Below are 20,618 nucleotides of genomic sequence, written 5' to 3'. Positions count from 1 at the left end.
CTTTTTGTCGTACCATAGTTTTCTAAGTCTAGAATATCAAAGCTTTCTTCATTTTGTATGTTTCACACGTACACAACTGTTTTTATAACACACCCCATCCGCAGTCTGTGTTCTAATTCGCCAATTGATAGTCATGTGGGATGCGTTCTGACGTAAACGACGTCATCAGGCATCATTTGTTGGAACTCTTGCCTGCCTGGCATCAGTTCCGAAAAAATGATGCCTGCGACGTCAAAAACGACATTGGCGCATGTGCGAACAGGAATGTAAACAAAGATGTCGTCTACGGCCGATCAAATGGTACCGATCAAATCGATAGTCGAGAAATTTCTAGGTTTATGTTACTTTCTGAAGAAGAACTGAATTCTCTGGTTTCAAACAAGGGCTCGAAACGGATGAAAATGATAATCGAAGGTGCATTGAATGTTTTGCAGAAGTATTGCGATCCTGTCGGGAAATAATTTTTCTTGCCGAACCCCTCCAACGTATAAGGGAGCTTTCAGTAATTACAGTGGGGTGGGCCGGGGGAATTGGGGGGAGGGTCACTTTTTAGAAAACAGTTCAAGGGGGAGGGTCACTTTTTATAAACCTATCTTGGGGGAGGGTCACTTTTGACAGAAGCTGATTTTATGGCCAAAACTTTGATTGTCCATGTGATATTTCCTGAATAGGAAATCACCAACAAAATACGTACACGTTATAGACCGCCTTGCATAGTAAATTGACATTTCAGTGAAATTCTAAAATCAAATTTCTTACACAACCATAGACTTGTAACTATTCGAGTCTAATCAAGAACAATAATCTAAATAATCAAGCATACATAAATGCACACATTTATCTAATTTTGTACTGAAAAAAAAATTATTCATAGTTTCATCATAGATCGCTATGCATAGTGAATCGACATTTCAGTGAAATTCCAAAATCAAATTTCTTACTCAACCATAGACCTGTAACCACTCTAGTCTCATCAAGAAAATTAATATCAATAATCAAGAGTACTCAAATGGAAAGATTTACCTATTTTGTATTGGAAAAAGCTATTCATAATATCATCATAGACACCATGGATAGTAAACCAACTTTTTAGATAAAAATTCAGAAATCAATTACTTGTACACAAATGCACATTTTACTTCCCTATTCAAGCAAAGTACATTTAAATACATTATCAAACATATATAAAATACAAATATAGCATGTTTTGTGGGGTAAATTGTCAATAATTTGCCTGATAGACTCCATGTATTATGATTTGATATTTTTGGATGAAGCACTAAATAAGCTACATCTTGCCTTCTTATAGTTGCACAAAATATGGTGACCCTCCCTAAACTGTATGAAATACCATATCTCTTCAAAAATTCTTGCGTGATAAATTGCGACTGTCCCTCCAAAAACACCAGCCCTCCCCTCTGTAATTTGTCCCTAACATAACAATTGAACCAATTGTTATGTAAATTAGAATACCACAGTGGTTGGGGGGGGGAGGGTCAAGTTTAAGAATGTCGGACAAGGGGTAGGGTCACATTTTAGACAGGAGGATATGGGTGAGGGTCACATTTACGGTATAAGTCTGCGCGAAATTCCCCCGGCCCACCCCCTGTAATTACTGAAAGCTCCCTAATAAATAATAATTTATTTCTATAGCGTCTAAATCCACATAAAACAATGATCAGAGACGCTTGAAATACACTTTAAAAAGTAAATGAACAAAAGCAATTTTAAAAATGTCTTCAAGATTGAAATTTCAGATATTAAAAAAAAATTAAAATCAAAGATAACCTAAAAATCTAATTTAAAAATGTAAGTCTAAAAAGTTAGGTTTTTAGCAGACGCTTAAAACTATTAAAGTTTGAACATAAACAGATGCTCAGCGGAAGAGCGTCCCACAATTTGGGAGCAGCGGCACTGAAAGCTCTGTCACCATATTTCTTTGTTCTCACTCTGATCGAACACAACTTGAGATGCTCTGCCGAACGTAGATTACGCCTTTGGGTGTAAAGACTTTAACATTTCTGTGAGATATTTGGGGGCAGAACCATGAATACATGTACATGCGACAAATTTTGTGTATGGTCAATCAATCAATCAACCAATCAACCATTCGTATGGTACGTTCTTATGCATGACTGCGGATGAGGTGTGTTATAAAACACATATTGACTGGCCATGAGGGCAACAGCATACGTCTTCAACCCCTTGGGCCTATGAGTCACCTCCAAAAACAGACTGTTTTGGGGGGTGGCTCACAGTCACTCGCAGTACAGACGTTTACTGCTGCCCTCATGTGAAGAAGCATGTAGTGCGCCATCTACGGCGCACATATAACAGCAGAACTCATACGACCTATGACCCCCGTAAAGGGGTTCGTAGGACCGCCGGCCTTGCTAGTTGCTTGGACAGGGTATGGCAGAGCGAAGGTGAGTTAATGTAAATATTTTCAGCCAATGAGTGCGGCGCTACCAGTCAATGAAAGCCATTGCCTAGCTTCTTTATCATTACTTCATCTCAGATGAATTTTAGTTGCCATAGAAAGAGTTCATCGCTAGACTAACTGATTTTTGTCCTAACGAGTAACATTATGTCACACAACCACAGGCGCTTGGCCACTTCGCGAAGCCCCTGGCCCCATGATACAACAAGTAACCATAGCGGCTTCGCGAAGCGACGAGGCAAGCGCCCGTGCCCACAACCACGTAAGCGATCGGTGGATCGCCCACAGCAACATATAAAGAGTCAAATGTTGTGCCTGCTCACGGATGAAGTGTCACACATTGATAATGAGAGAAGCTGCACTGCATATAGATGCATATTCACCATGGAGTTAGAAGTGAAACTTGTTTCTCCAAGATGACATGACACTTCGCACACCGCAGCCTTTACAGGTAGATAGTCCATGTAGCCGACACGAATAGGGGTACACGAAAATTATGCTAATGAGTCCAGGGCAAATATGGTAATGGGGGGGGGAGAGGGTTGTCTGTAGTTAGGGTGGGCCAACTACACAGGGGCCTGTATCAAGTTGCGTACTTACTTAGTAGCAGAGTTAGGTTGGGCCAACTACGCGGGGGCTTGTATCAAGTTGCGTACTTACTTAGTTACAGAGTAAGGCTAGGGGAACTACGCGGGGGCCTGTATGAAGTTGCGTACTTACTTAGTTACAGAGTTAGGCTGGGCCAACTACGCGGGGGCCTGTGTGAAGTTGCGTACTTACTTAGTTACAGAGTTAGGCTGGGCCAACTACGCGGGGGCCTGTATGAAGTTGCGTACTTACTTAGTTACAGAGTTAGGCTAGGGGAACTATGCGGGGGCTGTATCAAGTTGCGTACTTACTTAGTTACAGAGTTAGGCTGGGAACTACGCGGGGGCCTGTATGAAGTTGCGTACTTACTTAGTTACAGAGTAAGCTGGGGCAACTACGCGGGGGCCTGTATCAAGTTGCGTACTTACTTAGTTACAGAGTTAGGCTGGGCCAACTACGCGGGGGCTTGTATCAAGTTGCGTACTTACTTAGTTACAGAGTTAGGCTAGGGGAACTACGCGGGGGCTTGTATGAAGTTGCGTACTTACTTAGTTACAGAGTTAGGCTGGGCCAACTACGCGGGGGCCTGTATGAAGTTGCGTACTTACTTAGTTACAGAGTTAGGCTGGGCCAACTACGCGGGGGCCTGTATCAAGTTGCGTACTTACTTAGTTACAGAGTTAGGCTTGGGAACTACGCGGGGGCCTGTATGAAGTTGCGTACTTACTAAGTTACAGAGTTAGGCTAGGGGAACTACGCGGGGGCTTGTATCTAGTTGCGTACTTACTTAGTTACAGAGTTAGGCTGGGGCAACTACGCGGGGGCCTGTATCAAGTTGCGTACTTACTTAGTTACAGAGTTAGGCTGGGCCAACTATGCGGGGGCCTGTATCAAGTTGCGTACTTACTTAGTTACAGAGTTAGGCTGGGCCAACTACGCGGGGGCTTGTATGAAGTTGCGTACTTACTTAGTTACAGAGTTAGGCTAGGGGAACTACACAGGGGCTTGTATGAAGTTGCGTACTTACTTAGTTACAGAGTTAGGCTGGGCCAACTACGCGGGGGCCTGTATCAAGTTGCGTACTTACTTAGTTACAGAGTTAGGCTTGGGGAACTACGCGGGGGCCTGTATGAAGTTGCGTACTTACTTAGTTACAGAGTTAGGCTTTTGGAACTATGCGGGGGCCTGTATGAAGTTGCGTACTTACTTAGTTACAGAGTTAGGCTTGGGGAACTACGCAGGGGCTTGTATCAAGTTGCGTACTTACTTAGTTACAGAGTTAGGCTGGGCCAACTACGCGGGGGCCTGTATGAAGTTGCGTACTTACTTAGTTACAGAGTTAGGCTGGGCCAACTACGCGGGGGCTTGTATCAAGTTGTGACTTACTTAGTTACAGAGTTAGGCTGGGCCAAGTACGCGGGGGCCTGTATCAAGTTGCGTACTTACTTAGTTACAGAGTTAGGCTGGGCCAACTACGCGGGGGCCTGTATCAAGTTGCGTACTTACTTAGTTACAGAGATAGGCTGGGCCAACTACGCAGGGGCCTGTATCAAGTTGCGTACTTACTTAGTTACAGAGTTAGGCTAGGGAAACTACGCGGGGGCCTGTGTGAAGTTGCGTACTTACTTAGTTACAGAGTTAGGCTGGGCCAACTACGCGGGGGCCTGTATGAAGTTGCGTACTTACTTAGTTACAGAGTTAGGCTTGGGGAACTACGCGGGGGCCTGTATGAAGTTGCGTACTTACTTAGTTACAGAGTTAGGCTAGGGGAACTACGCGGGGGCTTGTATCAAGTTGCGTACTTACTTAGTTACAGAGTTAGGCTGGGCCAACTATGCGGGGGCCTGTATCAAGTTGCGTACTTACTTAGTTACAGAGTTAGGCTGGGCCAACTACGCGGGGGCCTGTATGAAGTTGCGTACTTACTTAGTTACAGAGTTAGGCTGGGCCAACTACGCGGGGGCTTGTATCAAGTTGCGTACTTACTTAGTTAGAGAGTTAGGCTGGGCCAACTACGCGGGGGCCTGTATGAAGTTGCGTACTTACTTAGTTACAGAGTTAGGCTGGGCCAACTACGCGGGGGCCTGTATCAAGTTGCGTACTTACTTAGTTACAGAGTTAGGCTGGGCCAACTACGCAGGGGCCTGTATCAAGTTGCGTACTTACTTAGTTACAGAGTTAGGCTTGGGGAACTACGCGGGGGCCTGTATGAAGTTGCGTACTTACTTAGTTACAGAGTTAGCCTGGGCCACTACGCGGGGGCCTGTATGAAGTTGCGTACTTACTTAGTTACAGAGTTAGGCTTGGGGAACTACGCGGGGGCTTGTATCAAGTTGCGTACTTACTTAGTTACAGAGTTAGGCTAGAGGAACTACGCGGGGGCTTGTATCAAGTTGCGTACTTACTTAGTTACATAGTTAGGCTGGGCCAACTACGCGGGGGCCTGTATTAAGTTGCGTACTTACTTAGTTACAGAGTTAGGCTGGGGGAACTACGCGGGGGCCTGTATGAAGTTGCGTACTTACTTAGTTACAGAGTTAGGCTGGGCCAACTACGCGGGGGCTTGTATCAAGTTGCGTACTTACTTAGTTACAGAGTTAGGCTAGGGGAACTACGAGGAGGCCTGTATCAAGTTGCGTACTTACTTAGTTACAGAGTTAGGCTGGGCCAACTACGCGAGGGCTTGTATCAAGTTGCGTACTTACTTAGTTACAGAGTTAGGCTAGGGGAACTACCCGGAGGTGTGTATCAAGTTGCGTACTTACTTAGTTACAGAGTTAGGCTGGGCCAACTACCGGGGGCTTGTATCAAGTTGCGTACTTACTTAGTTACAGAGTTAGGCTGGATGAAGTAGCGGGGGCCTGTATCAAGTTGCGTACTTACTTAGTTACAGAGTTAGGCTATGGGAACTACGCGGGGGCCTGTATCAAGTTGCGTACTTACTTAGTTACAGAGTTAGGCTGGGCCAACTACGCGGGGGCCTGTATCAAGTTGCGTACTTACTTAGTTACAGAGTTAGGCTGGGCCAACTACGCGGGGGCTGTATCAAGTTGCGTACTTACTTAGTTACAGAGTTAGGCTGGGCCAACTACGCGGGGCCTGTATCAAGTTGCGTACTTACTTAGTTACAGAGTTAGGCTGGGGGAACTCAGGGGGGCCTGTATGAAGTTGCGTACTTACTTAGTTACAGAGTTAGGCTGGGCCAACTACGCGGGGGCCTGTATCAAGTTGCGTACTTACTTAGTTACAGAGTTATTCTGGGGGAACTAGGGGGGCATGTATCAAGTTGCGTACTTACTGAGTTACAGAGTTAGGCTGGGGGAACTACGGGGGGGCCTGTATCAAGTTGCGTACTTACTTAGTTACAGAGTTAGGCTGGGCCAACTATGCGGGGGCCTGTATCAAGTTGCGTACTTACTTAGTTACAGAGTTAGGCTGGGCCAACTACGCGGGGGCTTGTATCAAGTTGCGTACTTACTTAGTTACAGAGTTAGGCTGGGCCAACTACGCGGGGGCCTGTATCAAGTTGCTTACTTACTTAGTTACAGAGTTAGGCTGGGCCAACTATGCGGGGGCCTGTATCAAGTTGCGTACTTACTTAGTTACAGAGTTAGGCTGGGCCAACTACGCGGGGGCTTGTATCAAGTTGCGTACTTACTTAGTTACAGAGTTAGGCTGGGGAACTACGCAGGGGCTTGTATCAAGTTGCGTACTTACTTAGTTACAGAGTTAGGCTTAGGAACTAGCAGGGGCCTGTATCAAGTTGCGTACTTACTTAGTTACAGAGTTGGGCTGGGCCAACTACGCGGGGGCCTGTATCAAGTTGCGTACTTACTTAGTTACAGAGTTAGGCTGGGGCAACTATGCGGGGGCTTGTATGAAGTTGCGTACTTACTTAGTTACAGAGTTAGGCTGGGTGAACTCCAGCGGGGGCCTGTATGAAGTTGCGTACTTACTTAGTTACAGAGTTAGGCTATGGGAACTACGCGGGGGCCTGTATCAAGTTGCGTACTTACTTAGTTACAGAGTTAGGCTGGGTAAACTATGCGGGGGGCTGGTATCAAGTTGCGTACTTACTTAGTTACAGAGTTAGGCTAGGGTGAACTACGCGGGGGTCTGTACGAAGTTGCGTACTTACTTAGTTACAGAGTTAGGCTGGGTGAACTACGCGGGGGCATGTACGAAGTTGCGTACTTACTCAGTTACAGAGTTTTGCTGGGGGGAGTACGCGATTGCTTGTATGGTGACCTTATCATCGACCATAAAACCCTTCGACAAGGTTTGGGGCATAGTCATTTTGAACACAAAAGATTACGAACACAAAGGGGAAAGGCAATTACGCAACACTCAGTTTTATAGCCTGATTCTGTCAAAATGTTTACCCAGCAGTTGATGTGTTTGAGGATTAAAACTGTTGCTCAGGACGACTTATCAGGTGTGGCTGGGTTTTTGCGTGATTAAGTGATTAACTACTGAAAGAAAACTTGGAAGCGGGTGATAAATGATTAAGTACTGAAAGAAAACCACAGAGGTGTTAATGCGAAAGACGACCTGAAAAAATACACACGACCTAATATCAATTGAGATTATATAAATTAGTGCTAGGATGTGCGTCGCCGACAGTAAGGTGTGTTAGAAAAACGCAAGATGAACACGTGATTTTCATTCAAGTTCCTTAATGTGTAGCGAGTAACATCTCAAAGGTTTGCCTCCAAAGAAGACTAATTTGAAGACCACGATGGCTGCAGCACGTAATCGCTTCCATGTCATGTCTGAAGACGATATTAAGGAAAAAGTGTGTGGAAGAGCGCCGCAAAACACCAGAAGAACCACAAGCTGGAGTCTCCGCGTGAGGAATGAGTGGGCCGAGGCGAGAAATGCTACAGAGGTTTTGGGGAAGCAGCTACAAATTCCATGGCAGACAATCTGGCAGAGTTTGGCGTTGATGATTTAGATGTGTTCCTGAGCCACTTTGTAATGGAGGTAAGAAAGAAAGAAAGTGAACCGTATGCTCCGACTGTCTCAACTACCTAAGCGCAGGAACCGCAACTGTAACGCCAAGCAGACTTGCTGTGCGTAGTGCAAACTACTCGAAGAAGTTCAAGAAACCTCGCGATTTCACACTACCGTCATAAGAACTTCCAGTACAAGGACGTGATATTATCATCAGATTCGGATGTAAATTTTGAACTAAAACTTTGATTTTTCAGAGTTAGATGATTGATGATATATGGGTTACAAAAGGATTTCTTGACTCATTGACTGTCAGAGACTCAATTGCATGTTAACTGGACGGCTATAAGTCGGTCATCACCGGCTTGAAACACATTAGTATTTTGTTCGCAATTTATCCATAGACCGTACGCTCTACGATTTATTGATATAAAGAATGAAGATAACTTGATAACCTCCAAAAGTTGTTATCTTTCATGTGTAGGTGTGTGAGTGGTTTATCCATGGTAAATTTTCCCTGATTTCAAACGTGTCAATGTCATTGTGGTCTGATGGGCAAGTTACGTGGCCCGAAAACAAAACATTTAAAATCGTAAGCAGTGTGACACGAGTGATAAACGCAAGTTGTGATAAGTCGATGTCATGCGGTCTGATGGGAAAAATTAGCCTGAAAACAAAACATTTTAATCGTAAGCACTGTCTGACAGGAGTGATAAATACTAATCCTGGGTTCCCTGTTAGCTCGACGGCTATAAGTAGGTTATCACCCGCTTGAAACGTAAAACAACTCGGCTCCGCCTCGTTGTTTACGTTTCAATCGGGCGATAACCTACACTTATACACAACTTGGCGGTGACGACACAGAACAAACAGTAAAAAATAGTACACAAACTATTAAACGAAATGTACGAGAACAAACACATCGACCATGATACTTATAAGTATCTTGATCCAAAAACATAAATGTCCGTACTCCACAGTGGTGCTCATTGCCTACAATTCACAAACTGCCGCCTGAAAACTCAAAATTTGCAGGCAGACCAATAATCAGTGGCTACTCCAGTCCCATTTACAGAATTACAGAATTCCTGGATTACTTCATAAAACCACAAGTTCAGCAACAACCAACATATATAAAAGATACAACAAATTTCACACCAGAAATAGAAAAGACAAATGTCCCTTAACAAGCATTTCTCTTAACACTCGACGTGGTGTCAATGTACACAAAGACAATTCACAACGAAGCAATTCGGCTAGTCAGTGAAACACTAAACTCACAAACCTCGCATGAAACAAAATACAGCATCAAAAATGATCCACGGAAGAATTAATGGAAATGCTATCATTAATTCTCAAACACAACAGTTTTGAATTTAACAGGCAATTAATATTTCTGCCAAACCCGAGACTGCAGCATGGGATCAAACGCCTCACCGGAAATAGCCAACATGACTTTTCATAATCATAAATAACCACAACAACATTCATTTCTGGAAAAGATTCAGAGATGATACTTTGCTATCTTTCTCGGAACACAAACCGAACTCACAAACTTCATCCAAAAATCAACACAATGCACCCAACATTTAAGTTGTCATTCGAAAGCTCAACACAAGAAATAACATTTATTGATGTAGTTGTTTTCAAAGGTGCAAGATACTACAAAGAAAATATCCTCGACATCTAAACACATACAAAACCAACACACACATTCCAATTTGTACATAGAGAATCGTGTCACCCGACAGCAACTGTTAATGGCTTTATCAAACTTAAGGCAAAATCCTTAGATACGCTCGCACTTGTAACAACAATGACGACTTTACTAGAAAAGTCGCTTTCTTACAAACAAACTACTCGATAGAGAATACAAAAACAACGAAATGACGAAAATAACAGCAAAAATAGACCAGATTATCCAAAATACACTAACAAACCGCACACTTACACGTAAGAAACAACAAACAAACTCATGTTCAGCACAACATACAGCCCACACATCAAAACAAAATATCTTAGGGGAAGTCATTTGAAAGATTGGGCTGAACTGGAGAAGGATTCAACACTAAGGAATGTATTCCCAGAATCACCAATCATTGCTTACAAGATAAACAAAAATCTAAAAGACACACTAGTCAAAACAAAATTTAGTTAGAAGTAAAAAAAATAGAACAAACAAACCGGACCACCAAACAGACTCACAACAAGACCCAAACATTGATATACTTGCCTCGCTACTCGAAGAGCAAGAACACTAAAATGCATTAAAATAAATTTTAACAAACACAAACTGAGGAAAGAATCTACACTGCGACTGATGAGAGACCACACTCGGGTTTCAAAACGCAAGCATCAAAGGGCCACTCTATGAAATAAGCTTTCCCCACACAAACAAAACATTACCGTACACACTAATGCAAATCCCTACATATATCCGAAGCTAAACAAACATTATATGAACACAAACAATCGGATAAGAATGTAGGAACACATATCGAAAACGAATCAAACACAAATTCAAAAAAAACATTTTGGATAGTAAGGGGGAGCCTCTTTCACATTTTTTGTGAAAACAATTTCGGGCAAAGGCTAGTTGTAATGGCGGCAGAAAGTGAACCAAAAGAAGGTAGAAAACGCAAAAGAATGGTCGTACTAAAGCAAGTATATGGTCTTGAGTATTGTGCGATTCCGATGAAATAGTTAACAGGGGAAAATGGAAAATCGAATAAACGCTGGTAATGGAGTGCATTCACAGGAGAGTTAGCGCCAAATCGGAAATGAATGAAGAGGAAGTTGTAACACTTTATAACACAGTACTGAAAGTGACATTGCACGTAACGAGGGTGTAATAATATCGCAGAAATCCGAACCTTCTATCATGGGTAAATGAAGAGAAGTTAGTAATAGAGGGAAATATCCCCACATTTTGATATAAAGGGCGACGATGAAAATCTAGAATGTTTAATGAAAGTCATGCCTGTAGACCTAGCAAACTTTGTAAGTAAATGCTTTTTGTAAGAGAATGTTTAAGTATGTTTACGCTTATTTATTCATAACTTAAAGAACTGTATTACTCCAGTGTCTTGTAAGCCGTAGGGGCTGGGTGTGGCATTATATAAGTCCACACATGACACTTTAATAAATAAAGATAACATTAGATAACATAACAATAGAGAACGAAGTTTGCTCCGCATATTCGCCCGCCAATTAGCAGTTTCCATCGATGGTCAAAGGAAGGACACCTGATAAAAATGAGCCGGCATATTGCTAACACGAACACAGACACACAGTGCTAACACGAACACACACACACACACACACACACACACACACACACACACACATGATACATAACATAACTTACAAACCGTGCCTGTGGCATGTACCTTGACGTGCAGGGTGGTAGGGCAACTAGTTAATAGACAACAAGAAACACTTACAAATGCGTAAACAGAAAAGTAGACTATGAATCAGACAAAACCATGGCAGTGAAAAGAAGATGAAATTTATGACAAAATGAATGAAGTGAGTGTGTTTCGTGGACGCAGATTTTCAATGAAAATATTATCATAAAATCGGGGTTTCACATCTAACATATATTTGAGAAATGCGATTTGTTATGACATTGTAACATTATACCTTCGTATGTGTTTTGAAGTCAAGAAATTGTGATGTTAAGGTTTTCAAATGCTACATTCTTCCCCAGCCTAACTCTGTAACTAAGTAATACGCAACTTGGTAGAGGGCCCGCATAGTTCCCCTAGCCTAACTCTCTAACCATGTAAGTACGCAACTTGATACAGGCCCCCGTGTAGTTCACCCAGCCCCCGCGTAGTTCACCCAGCCTAAGTCTATAACTAAGTAAGTCCGCAACTTGATACAGGCCCCCGCGTAGCTCACCCAGCCTAACTCTGTAACTAAGTACGCAACTTGATACAGGCCCCCGCGTAGTTCACCCAACCTAACTCTGTAACTAAGTAAGTACGCAACTTGATACAGGCCCCCGCGTAGTTCACCCAGCCTAACTCTGTAACTAAGTAAGTACGCAACTTGATACAGGCCTCCGCGTAGTTCCCCTAGCCTAACTCTGTAACTAAGTAAGTACGCAACTTGATACAGGCCCCAGTGTAGTTCACCCAGCCTAACTCTGTAACTAAGTAAGTACGCAACTTGATACAGGCCCCCGCGTAGTTCCCCTAGCCTAACTCTGTAACTAAGTAAGTACGCAACTTGATACAGGCCCCCGCGTAGTTCACCAAGCCTAACTCTGTAACTAAGTAAGTACGCAACTTGATACAGGCCCCCGCGTAGTTCACCCAGCCTAACTCTGTAACTAAGTAAGTACGCAACTTGATACAGGCCCCCGCGTAGTTCACCCAGCCTAACTCTGTAACTAAGTAAGTACGCAACTTGATACAGGCCCACGCGTAGTTCACCCAGCCTAACTCTGTAACTAAGTAAGTACGCAACTTGATACAGGCCCCCCGCATAGTTCCCGCAGCCTAACTCTGTAACTATGTAAGTACGCAACTTGGTACAGGCCGCCCGCATAGTTCCCTTACTGTAACTCTGTAACTGTATGAAGTCCCCCCGATGTACACACTGGAATGTGTAGGACGCCCTCAACCAGTCGTATCTAACTTCATAACTTAGTACGCAACTTCGTACAGAGGCCGGGTTAATCAGACGTAGGTAAGGTAGTAATATAGGTGTAACAACAATCTCGCTTCTACTGTGTAATAGTGTAACTTTAGTTGATACTTGACACAGATATACTGGAACTCCGCAAGGCCAACTTGTAACTCCGTACACATGCATCTAATTAGCATGTCATTATCGGCTACATGGACTGTCTGCCCCTTTACAGTACATTGAGGTGTTCAGGAGTGAGGTCAAACATCAGCTACTTGTTACGTAACGGGAATGGTTTCTAGCGTTTGATTGGCGACTGTGAGGTTGAAAAAATTGCAGAGATTTAATATGTGATGCGTAAATATGTCAATATGTCAATATCAAAATTTTCTACACCTGATAGCCAAAGGGGCCCTGGATAACTAAAACACGCACACTTCCACGTTGGGGGGGGGGGGGGGGGGTGGGGGGCTGTATTTCGATTTATACACCGTGAGCAAAAATTGCACTACATATTTTCATATCAACATCTTGCTCCACGTTTTACTGTATCGCAAAATATTGCGCTATACTGTTTGGCGTGTACCAGTGGTGGATTTGGTCGAGTATTTCTGTCTGTTGGTTCTCCACTAGATGACTGGATGCTTTATATTGTGGGTTCGAACTCGATTGTAAACACTGTATATTCTTAACCATGTAATTACCGATTGTATATAGGTATGATACAGAATGAGGCTGGATTGGATTTTCGCACTTCTAAACTTTTGTTTAGAGGTGGCCCCACTGGGGGAGGGGGGTTGAGGCCAAATGCACTGAGTTTCATTTACCGTATGCATGCTTTAATTATCCACTGCCCCTAAGTTGCTACTGTGATACTTGAAATGTATGAAGTAAGTCATTCGTAACCACTCTGAATCAAAGTTGCCTGTCATCTTTCTAACTTTGATAAAACTGAACCAAGTTTCTATTTCACTGTCCAAAAGACATCTGGAAGGAACAACACTTTTCTCATAACATGGTCACTCACACACCATACGCATATTAGACCCAGTTGGCAGCATTGGCAGTAGTGACACTTTCTACGGAAGCATTATATAATTACTCACTAAGCTTGTTATTCATCAGATGTCTTGTTTTGTATGATGGTCCATTACAGGTTCTTCCAGACTGGTCGCTTTTAGTCTTCATGATGGCAGCAGTGTGTTCAAGATCAAGTCATCTGGTCAAATCGCTACTACTAATGTCACGACCTGCCGTTTTCAACCTAGCCCGCAATCTGGCATTTGTGCCTGCAAGCCAGCCAGTCCAGCCCTACCAGCTTGAACAACTACAGGAGATGTTGAATGAGACAAAGAACTTGCTAGTGCTAACTGGTGCTGGAATATCCACGGAATCAGGAATACCGGATTACAGATCTGAAGAGGTCGGTCTGTATGCACGCAGTGAGAGCAGACCCATTCAGTACATGGAATTCCTAAAGTATCCAGAACGACGTAAACGTTACTGGGCCAGAAATTACATCGGTTGGCCAAAGTTCAGTTCCTTCCTGCCTAACATTGCTCACAAGACTCTGGCTGGCTGGGAAAAGGAGAATCGATTATGTTGGCTAATCACTCAAAATGTTGATGCCTTGCACACCAAAGCCGGAACAAGGGATCTGACTGAGCTACATGGATGCTCCCATCGAGTTGTGTGCTTGAATTGTAGAACTATATCTGATCGGCATGAACTTCAGCAGAGAATATTACAACTGAATCCGTTATTCGAAGTTGAATCTGTACCTGTAGCTCCGGATGGAGACGTTCTGTTAGATGATGAGCAAATCAGGGATTTCCGTGTTCCAGAGTGTGTGAAATGCGGCGGGACTCTCAAACCAGATGTGACATTTTTTGGAGATAATGTGCCGAAAACCATCGTCCACTTTCTGTACAGGAAAGTTGACATATGTGACGCTGTCTTGGTGGCTGGTTCATCACTCTATGTAAGTTGATGAAGTTTCTGAAAGAAGGGCATTACATACACCTGTGACCATTTAACTGTTCATATGTAACTGTTGTATATTCGGGACTGACGAGTTATGGTTTATTTTATTGTGAGGTACAGGTACGTGTGGTAGTCTCCCGGCCTAGTTTGGTGGTACTGTGACCAGTTTTGTCATACTCCTTTGTAAGCCTGACATTGCAAATTCATTGACCTATTCAAACTGAGACATAGGACCTGGCGCTCGATTTTGTCACCCATGAATGAATAACCATGCATTGGCAGAGAAATGCCCTTTTCATATATAGATACTGTAAACATGATTTTTACTCACTAAATCTGCAAGCTATTGAAACACATTGCCTGATGCTTATAGTATTACCGATTCTCTCCTTTCCTACAGGTATACTCTGGTTACAGGTTCATCAATCGTGCCTATCAACAGAACAAACCAATCATCATAATCAACATTGGAGAGACCCGAGCTGATAACCTGGCAACACTGAAAATCCCCGCCAAGCTTGGAGACATACTGCCCAAGTTGGAGATGAATCGTCTTTGATGAGAAATAGTGCACAAGAAATCATTCTTTGATCTGTTGTTTTGATTGCAAACAAGTTTTATAAGTTTGTACCCTTGTGTATGGACAACAGGGATTTTATAACAAGTCAGGGAAAGACAAGTGATGTCTGTCTTGTCATTTACAATTGTACCTCAGACTTAAAAAATTCAGTAAAGTTATTGATGCAGCAACTGCTGACATTTTCTTGGGCATTGCCTTCAAAGAACTTCATCTTGCCTTCTCAACCAGAAATGAACTTCATCGCCTTCACTCATGTACTATGCATGAACTGGAGGCACATTATATGTTACCAAATGAAAGTGTAAGTTCTCCCCTTACCATAGGTTTTAATTTTTGATTAAAAGGGCCAGTAGCTGTAACTTTTGAGATATTTCACTCTTTTTTTTGTGTGCGTGTGTCTCTTACAGAGAACGCCACATTAACCGTCAAGCCATTTAGCAAAATTCCTTGTAAAACAGAGAGTCATTTGGCCAGATAACAAGTAAATTTGCGGTCACAAGTATCAGAGTGGTGAACGTGGTACGTGTATGTGGACAATGCCATACCAATCAGAAGATGGTCCCTGCTATATCACGTGATGAAAGAGCCAAGCTTGGTGCTTTTTTACCATGATTCAAATTACATGGAGTTGATGAAGCCCTAAAATGCAACTTCTGGTACTATTTTTATCCATTTTTGTAAAAAATCGCGCGAGTTATAAATGGCAAAAATGGCTTTTCCAGAATAAGCGACCACAAAGCTAGCACACATGTAAAATCACCCTTGGTGAACTTCCCCTTTAAGCAAAATGAAGTCCTCACTATTCCCCTAATTGTTTACAACAAGACTTAAGAAAACTAGATTATTAAACTTTTATTGCAATTGAACATTACCCTAGGGAGTATGTTTCGTATTCAATTGTTACAAAGGCACCCTGGTTGCTGCTGTACTGATTGGACCCTTTAGACTACAAATAGATAATAAGGAATCATGAACATAATTTTGCTCAGAATACAGAGTATTTGCTATTTGATTGGATGATAGCTGTATGTAGTAATGTAAGTTTCTTCTCTTACATTTTTTTTTGCATTGATAGGTGGCCTGCCTTAGCTAATTTTAATATTGCTAATATCTGAATATGAGGTTAGGCCAAAGTAAGTAAATTCTTTGTTTTGCGTCCACTCTAAATGGGAAAAGGTACGCGTCTAAGCGGCTGAAAAACACACACAAGAAAATTAACACAATGTAATTTGATTGCAGCAAATACAAAATTGTAACAAAATTTTAGTTCAGAAAAGCTAAGCGGGTATGTCCTAAAATTTCCTATTCAAATACACTGTGTGTGTTTTTCATGAAAACCTTACAAACCTAGGCGGGTAGGGACGCAAAACAAAGAATTTAATTACTTTGGCCTTATTATGAAATACCGCAAAGGATACAGGAGGATATTGGCTCAGTGAATTATCCGATGCGAAGCAGAGGGCGATGCACAGTGTCAGTGTCTGAGTGTATCCATTGTAATATTTTCATAATAACCTTATTACTAAACATCTTACATTCATGTCTTGGGTATCAAATGGGCTGAGTAAGGCCATTTATTGACCTTTTTTTTGTGCAATGTCAACAATTTTTCGTCCCATTTATATATCATAAGTAAGGAACGCTATTTTGGACGTGCTTCCAGATACTATGAACTACACTTACAGAGTGCAAGGCTTATTCTGGAAATCATCCACTGACTCCCTTGAAACCATTAAGCAGTGAATACACAGAGGCAGATGCAGAATGCACTGCACATTTGGTTGGATGACGTCTGGAAACGGTAAAGATAATGGAATGGGTGTTCCGTTGACCTTATTTATCACACGCAAAATTTTATTCTTGATGGTAGATGTATAACAATTTAAATTATTGTTGATTTATTTTTAGAGTTGTGATGCAGAATGATCTGTGTAAGAGGTGTGGATTTCAAGCCAGGTTTCCTTATGGTATTTAGTTGCCCTGATTCAAAAATTTTAATTATGGTTTATTTTTAGCTGGGTTGAGTTTTAAGAAAAGATTGAGTGTCGTATTGAAAACAGTCAAAGTGAAACACTTTAGGTTGTCATTGACATCCTTTTTTTTGTTGCTATGGATACAACCATGTAATTTAATTGTGGAAATACATCTTGTCAAATGAGGAAGGATTATGGATTCAGTGTTCACAGCTTGGGAAAAAAGATGGGATGACAAATTTACATAACAATGTTTAATTTGCATGTGTTGTATAGTTATTAACATATGAATGGATTGCTCAAAAAAACAGAGGGGTGGCCAACTCTCAAAAATCCCCTTGCAGAGAAAACCAGGATTTTTGCCAGACAGACGCCATTTCAGTATACCTATAGGTAAGCGGACGAGTAGGAGGCGGTTTACGGAATTAACGGTACAGGTTGCCAGTAAAACTCCGAGGCCCGCAGGGCCGAGGAGTTTTATGGCAAACTGTATCGTTAATTCCGTAAACCGCCGACTACGAGTTCGCTTACCGTGTTATACCACGAATTTGCCGAGTTTTAGGGCCTTGTTTGCACGCCGAAAGTTTTTATTTGTAATTTTAGTGCAGTGCACGTTGAAACTTTGGCAGGAAAACATTGACGCGTTTTGACACCTTGTTGAACGAAAGTATAAAAAAACAACCCATGATTGGATAAAACAAAGTTGACATGTGTTGCTATTGTAGTGTGATGACGTGGTTGAGCACCTGGTTTTATTTGAATTGTATGAATTTGCTTGATTGGTTGGTTGAATGAAGTGAAAAGGTGTTTGCAGATCGACGTCAGAGTCACGCTTTGCTCATTTGGGTCGAAAACTTTGAGCAGCATACATGCAATTGCCGAGTCGCTCTACGTATTTCGATATGGCGGATGAAGTACAAATGAGAGCTGTATCCGGTGCACTTCAACTACCAAAGCCAAAGATGGAAAAGAAAAGTCCCCCTGTCACGCCAGTGCTAACGGTCACAATCGGAAGACCAAGCTACACAGCCACGTCAGAGAAAGGCGCAACAGAAACTGCAAGTACAAAAAAAAAACAATATGTCTAGATCCACAATGACTGTGGTACTGCGCGTGTGTTTGCCTGTAGCTAGATTTAACTTTACCAAAGGCGACTGAAATCTCCACATTCAGTATTTGACAACTGACTTTGAAGTCTTAAATTTCTGCTTCGATTGATCATGATAACAATAACCCTAACACAGAAGTGATATTTGCAATCAATACCGTTATTTCATGGTGACCTGTAATTGATTTCGAGATGTCCAGTCACGCAAAATTAATTCAGTCCGGTGATTCTTTTAAAGTGTCTTTACTCTGTACTTGATGGTGAAATAAATTCCTTCTGGTTAATGTCTCGCATTTTTTTTTTACTCGTCGCCACGTGATTTTCTTTTGTTTAAAAAGTGTCCATTTTACAAGTTCTTTTGTTTAAAAGTGTCCGATTTACTAGTAAATCGGACACTTTTAAACAAAGAACTTGTAAATCGGACACTTTTTAAACAAAAGAAAGCCAGGTGGTAATAATAAGATATTCGGTTATGGAAATTAGAAAGCATGGTTAGAACAATGGGCACGAGGCGGAGAGTGGTATAACTACAAGTATAGATTTTTAAACCCTTAGATATTTACTTGCATATCCACACATAACTTTATTCTCTTATCTGCTTTTTTTCAAAATGTAACAAATATGTAAAGTATAACTTTTATTAAGGTGAATGTCAAAACGATAATAAAATTTTAACTAGATGTTAGATACAATATGTTCATACATTTTACAAAACCACAATAAACTAAATAAATAAATGATTTGAATGATTTTTCTAAGACCACTGAGTTGTGTAACTTTCTTTCACAGTTAGGGTTCCTGCTACCTAATTGCCCACTCACCAATATATCAGGTGCAATGAGCAGCTCTTGGTTTAACCTGTTCACCCCTATCTCACAGTGAATAGGTCCATAACTACCACAGATACCGATGGTTTTGGGTCAAATCATGGCAATGAAAGGGTTAATAGCATGTCAGGCCTTCAATAAAAGATTTGGTTGTAGTCATTCTGTTCAGTCTGGTTGTCCATGACATGAAAATACTTCTATCAAAGTACGAAACTGCTTACAAAAAAACTTAATACTAAGAATTTGTCTTCCATTGAAGAAATAATGTTTGAAAAGATGGGGTGTCTTTGACTCGATGGAGTAAAGAGGATTTTACTTTCTCAATGTAAATCTCTCATCTTACACTGTAACTGTGTGTCAAATAAGTTTTTCCTCCTGTCCGGTAGTTGTTGAGTAAATGGTAAGTCAGTGAAAACAGTACAATACTCTGGTGCCGTCAACAATTTGTCTTATGCACTCTGAGGGAAAAATCTACATTCAAAGGGCTGAACTCATCCTGAACTTAAAGAGAAACTCCTCTTTATAGTTTTGTGAATTTTGATGACATTGTGAATAATTTTGCTCAATATTGGTGACATGAATAACTAAAGACCACCACAATTTTCGCTGTGCACTCCTGTCACAGTATACTATGGAAATTGCAAGGCTTGAAAAATATCCAAAATGTTGTCTGTTAAAAACTGCATTGTAGTTCATATCTATAGGTAATAATTATTTTTATTACACCCAAATTGGTCAAAAAGGAAGTGCCAATAACCTAGAGCAACACACAGTCTAACGTAAAGTTCAAATCATTAGTCAAAACTCATCATATGTAACATTCAGTTTGTTAGCTAGCTTTCATTTCTTTGTTCTGATCAGATGTAAGAAAAGTCTCATAAAAATTGTGTTATGAGTGGAAGTACTGAGTGGTTTGTGGTTTTTATATGACTGAGTTGAATATAGTTCTAGGCTGATTAGACTAGGTGGCAATTAAGATTTTGTGTCAGTGTGTTTTGTCTCTATGTAAAGACGCTGTTGAATGTCACTGGAAGTCCTGAAGTTGCTGGTTGATTTAATATGTCAACTGAGGGCGCTGTTGAGTGTCACTTGGACCCAAGAAATTACTGGAAGAGAAGAATGCATCCTGAATGCATTCATATGATGATCTTTGTAATCAAACAGCTAATTATTTGTTTTTTCACACAAGACGCATTGTAATTTTAACGCATTCACAGTTATGTAGATTTGTTTAATTTGTGACTATGTTGAAATAAATTTATCTTTTTCAAAAAAAAAAAAAAAAAAGGAAAGAAGTTACTGGTTGATCATGTCAACTGAACTTGACATACAATTGGAAGGACTACTCCAAATATTTTAACATATCTTCTAAATACAAGGTGTACCACATAAATTTCAGCTTTAAATATCCTGAAATATCTTCGAAAGGCAAAGTGTACTACACTATAAGTTTCAGCTCAAAGTATTTTGAAGTATATCCTCTAAAGGCAAGGTGCAATACACTCTAAATTTCAGCTCCACATTTTGAAAT

General features: G+C 41.4%; 1 protein-coding gene across 1 annotated transcript; it reads left to right on the top strand.

Moving 5' to 3' along the window:
• Positions 1-2,298: 2,298 nt before the first annotated feature.
• Positions 2,299-19,018, top strand: LOC139145001 (NAD-dependent protein lipoamidase sirtuin-4, mitochondrial-like). Its single transcript, XM_070715888.1, has 3 exons — positions 2,299-2,426; positions 13,773-14,597; positions 15,000-19,018. The coding sequence occupies exons 1-3, from the start codon at positions 2,355-2,357 to the stop codon at positions 15,156-15,158; spliced, it is 1,056 nt and encodes a 351-aa protein (XP_070571989.1). The 5' UTR covers positions 2,299-2,354; the 3' UTR covers positions 15,159-19,018.
• The last annotated feature ends 1,600 nt before the right edge of the window (positions 19,019-20,618 follow it).

Source organism: Ptychodera flava, chromosome 12 (genome assembly GCF_041260155.1).
Source record: "Ptychodera flava strain L36383 chromosome 12, AS_Pfla_20210202, whole genome shotgun sequence".
Taxonomy (NCBI): domain Eukaryota; kingdom Metazoa; phylum Hemichordata; class Enteropneusta; family Ptychoderidae; genus Ptychodera; species Ptychodera flava.
The sequence above is the reverse complement of the archived record's forward strand: the minus strand, read 5'-3'. Positions and strand labels throughout refer to the sequence as shown.

What these genes read in the sequence shown, in the direction of transcription:
- LOC139145001 (XM_070715888.1), top strand. Translation starts at nt 2,355, where the DNA reads ATGACCCCCGTAAAGGGGTTCGTAGGACCGCCGGCCTTGCTAGTTGCT. An exon ending in CAGGGTATGGCAGAGCGAAG is followed by an intron (nt 2,427 to 13,772) that starts GTGAGTTAATGT and finishes GGTCCATTACAG; the next exon opens with GTTCTTCCAGACTGGTCGCT. An exon ending in TGGCTGGTTCATCACTCTAT is followed by an intron (nt 14,598 to 14,999) that starts GTAAGTTGATGA and finishes CCTTTCCTACAG; the next exon opens with GTATACTCTGGTTACAGGTT.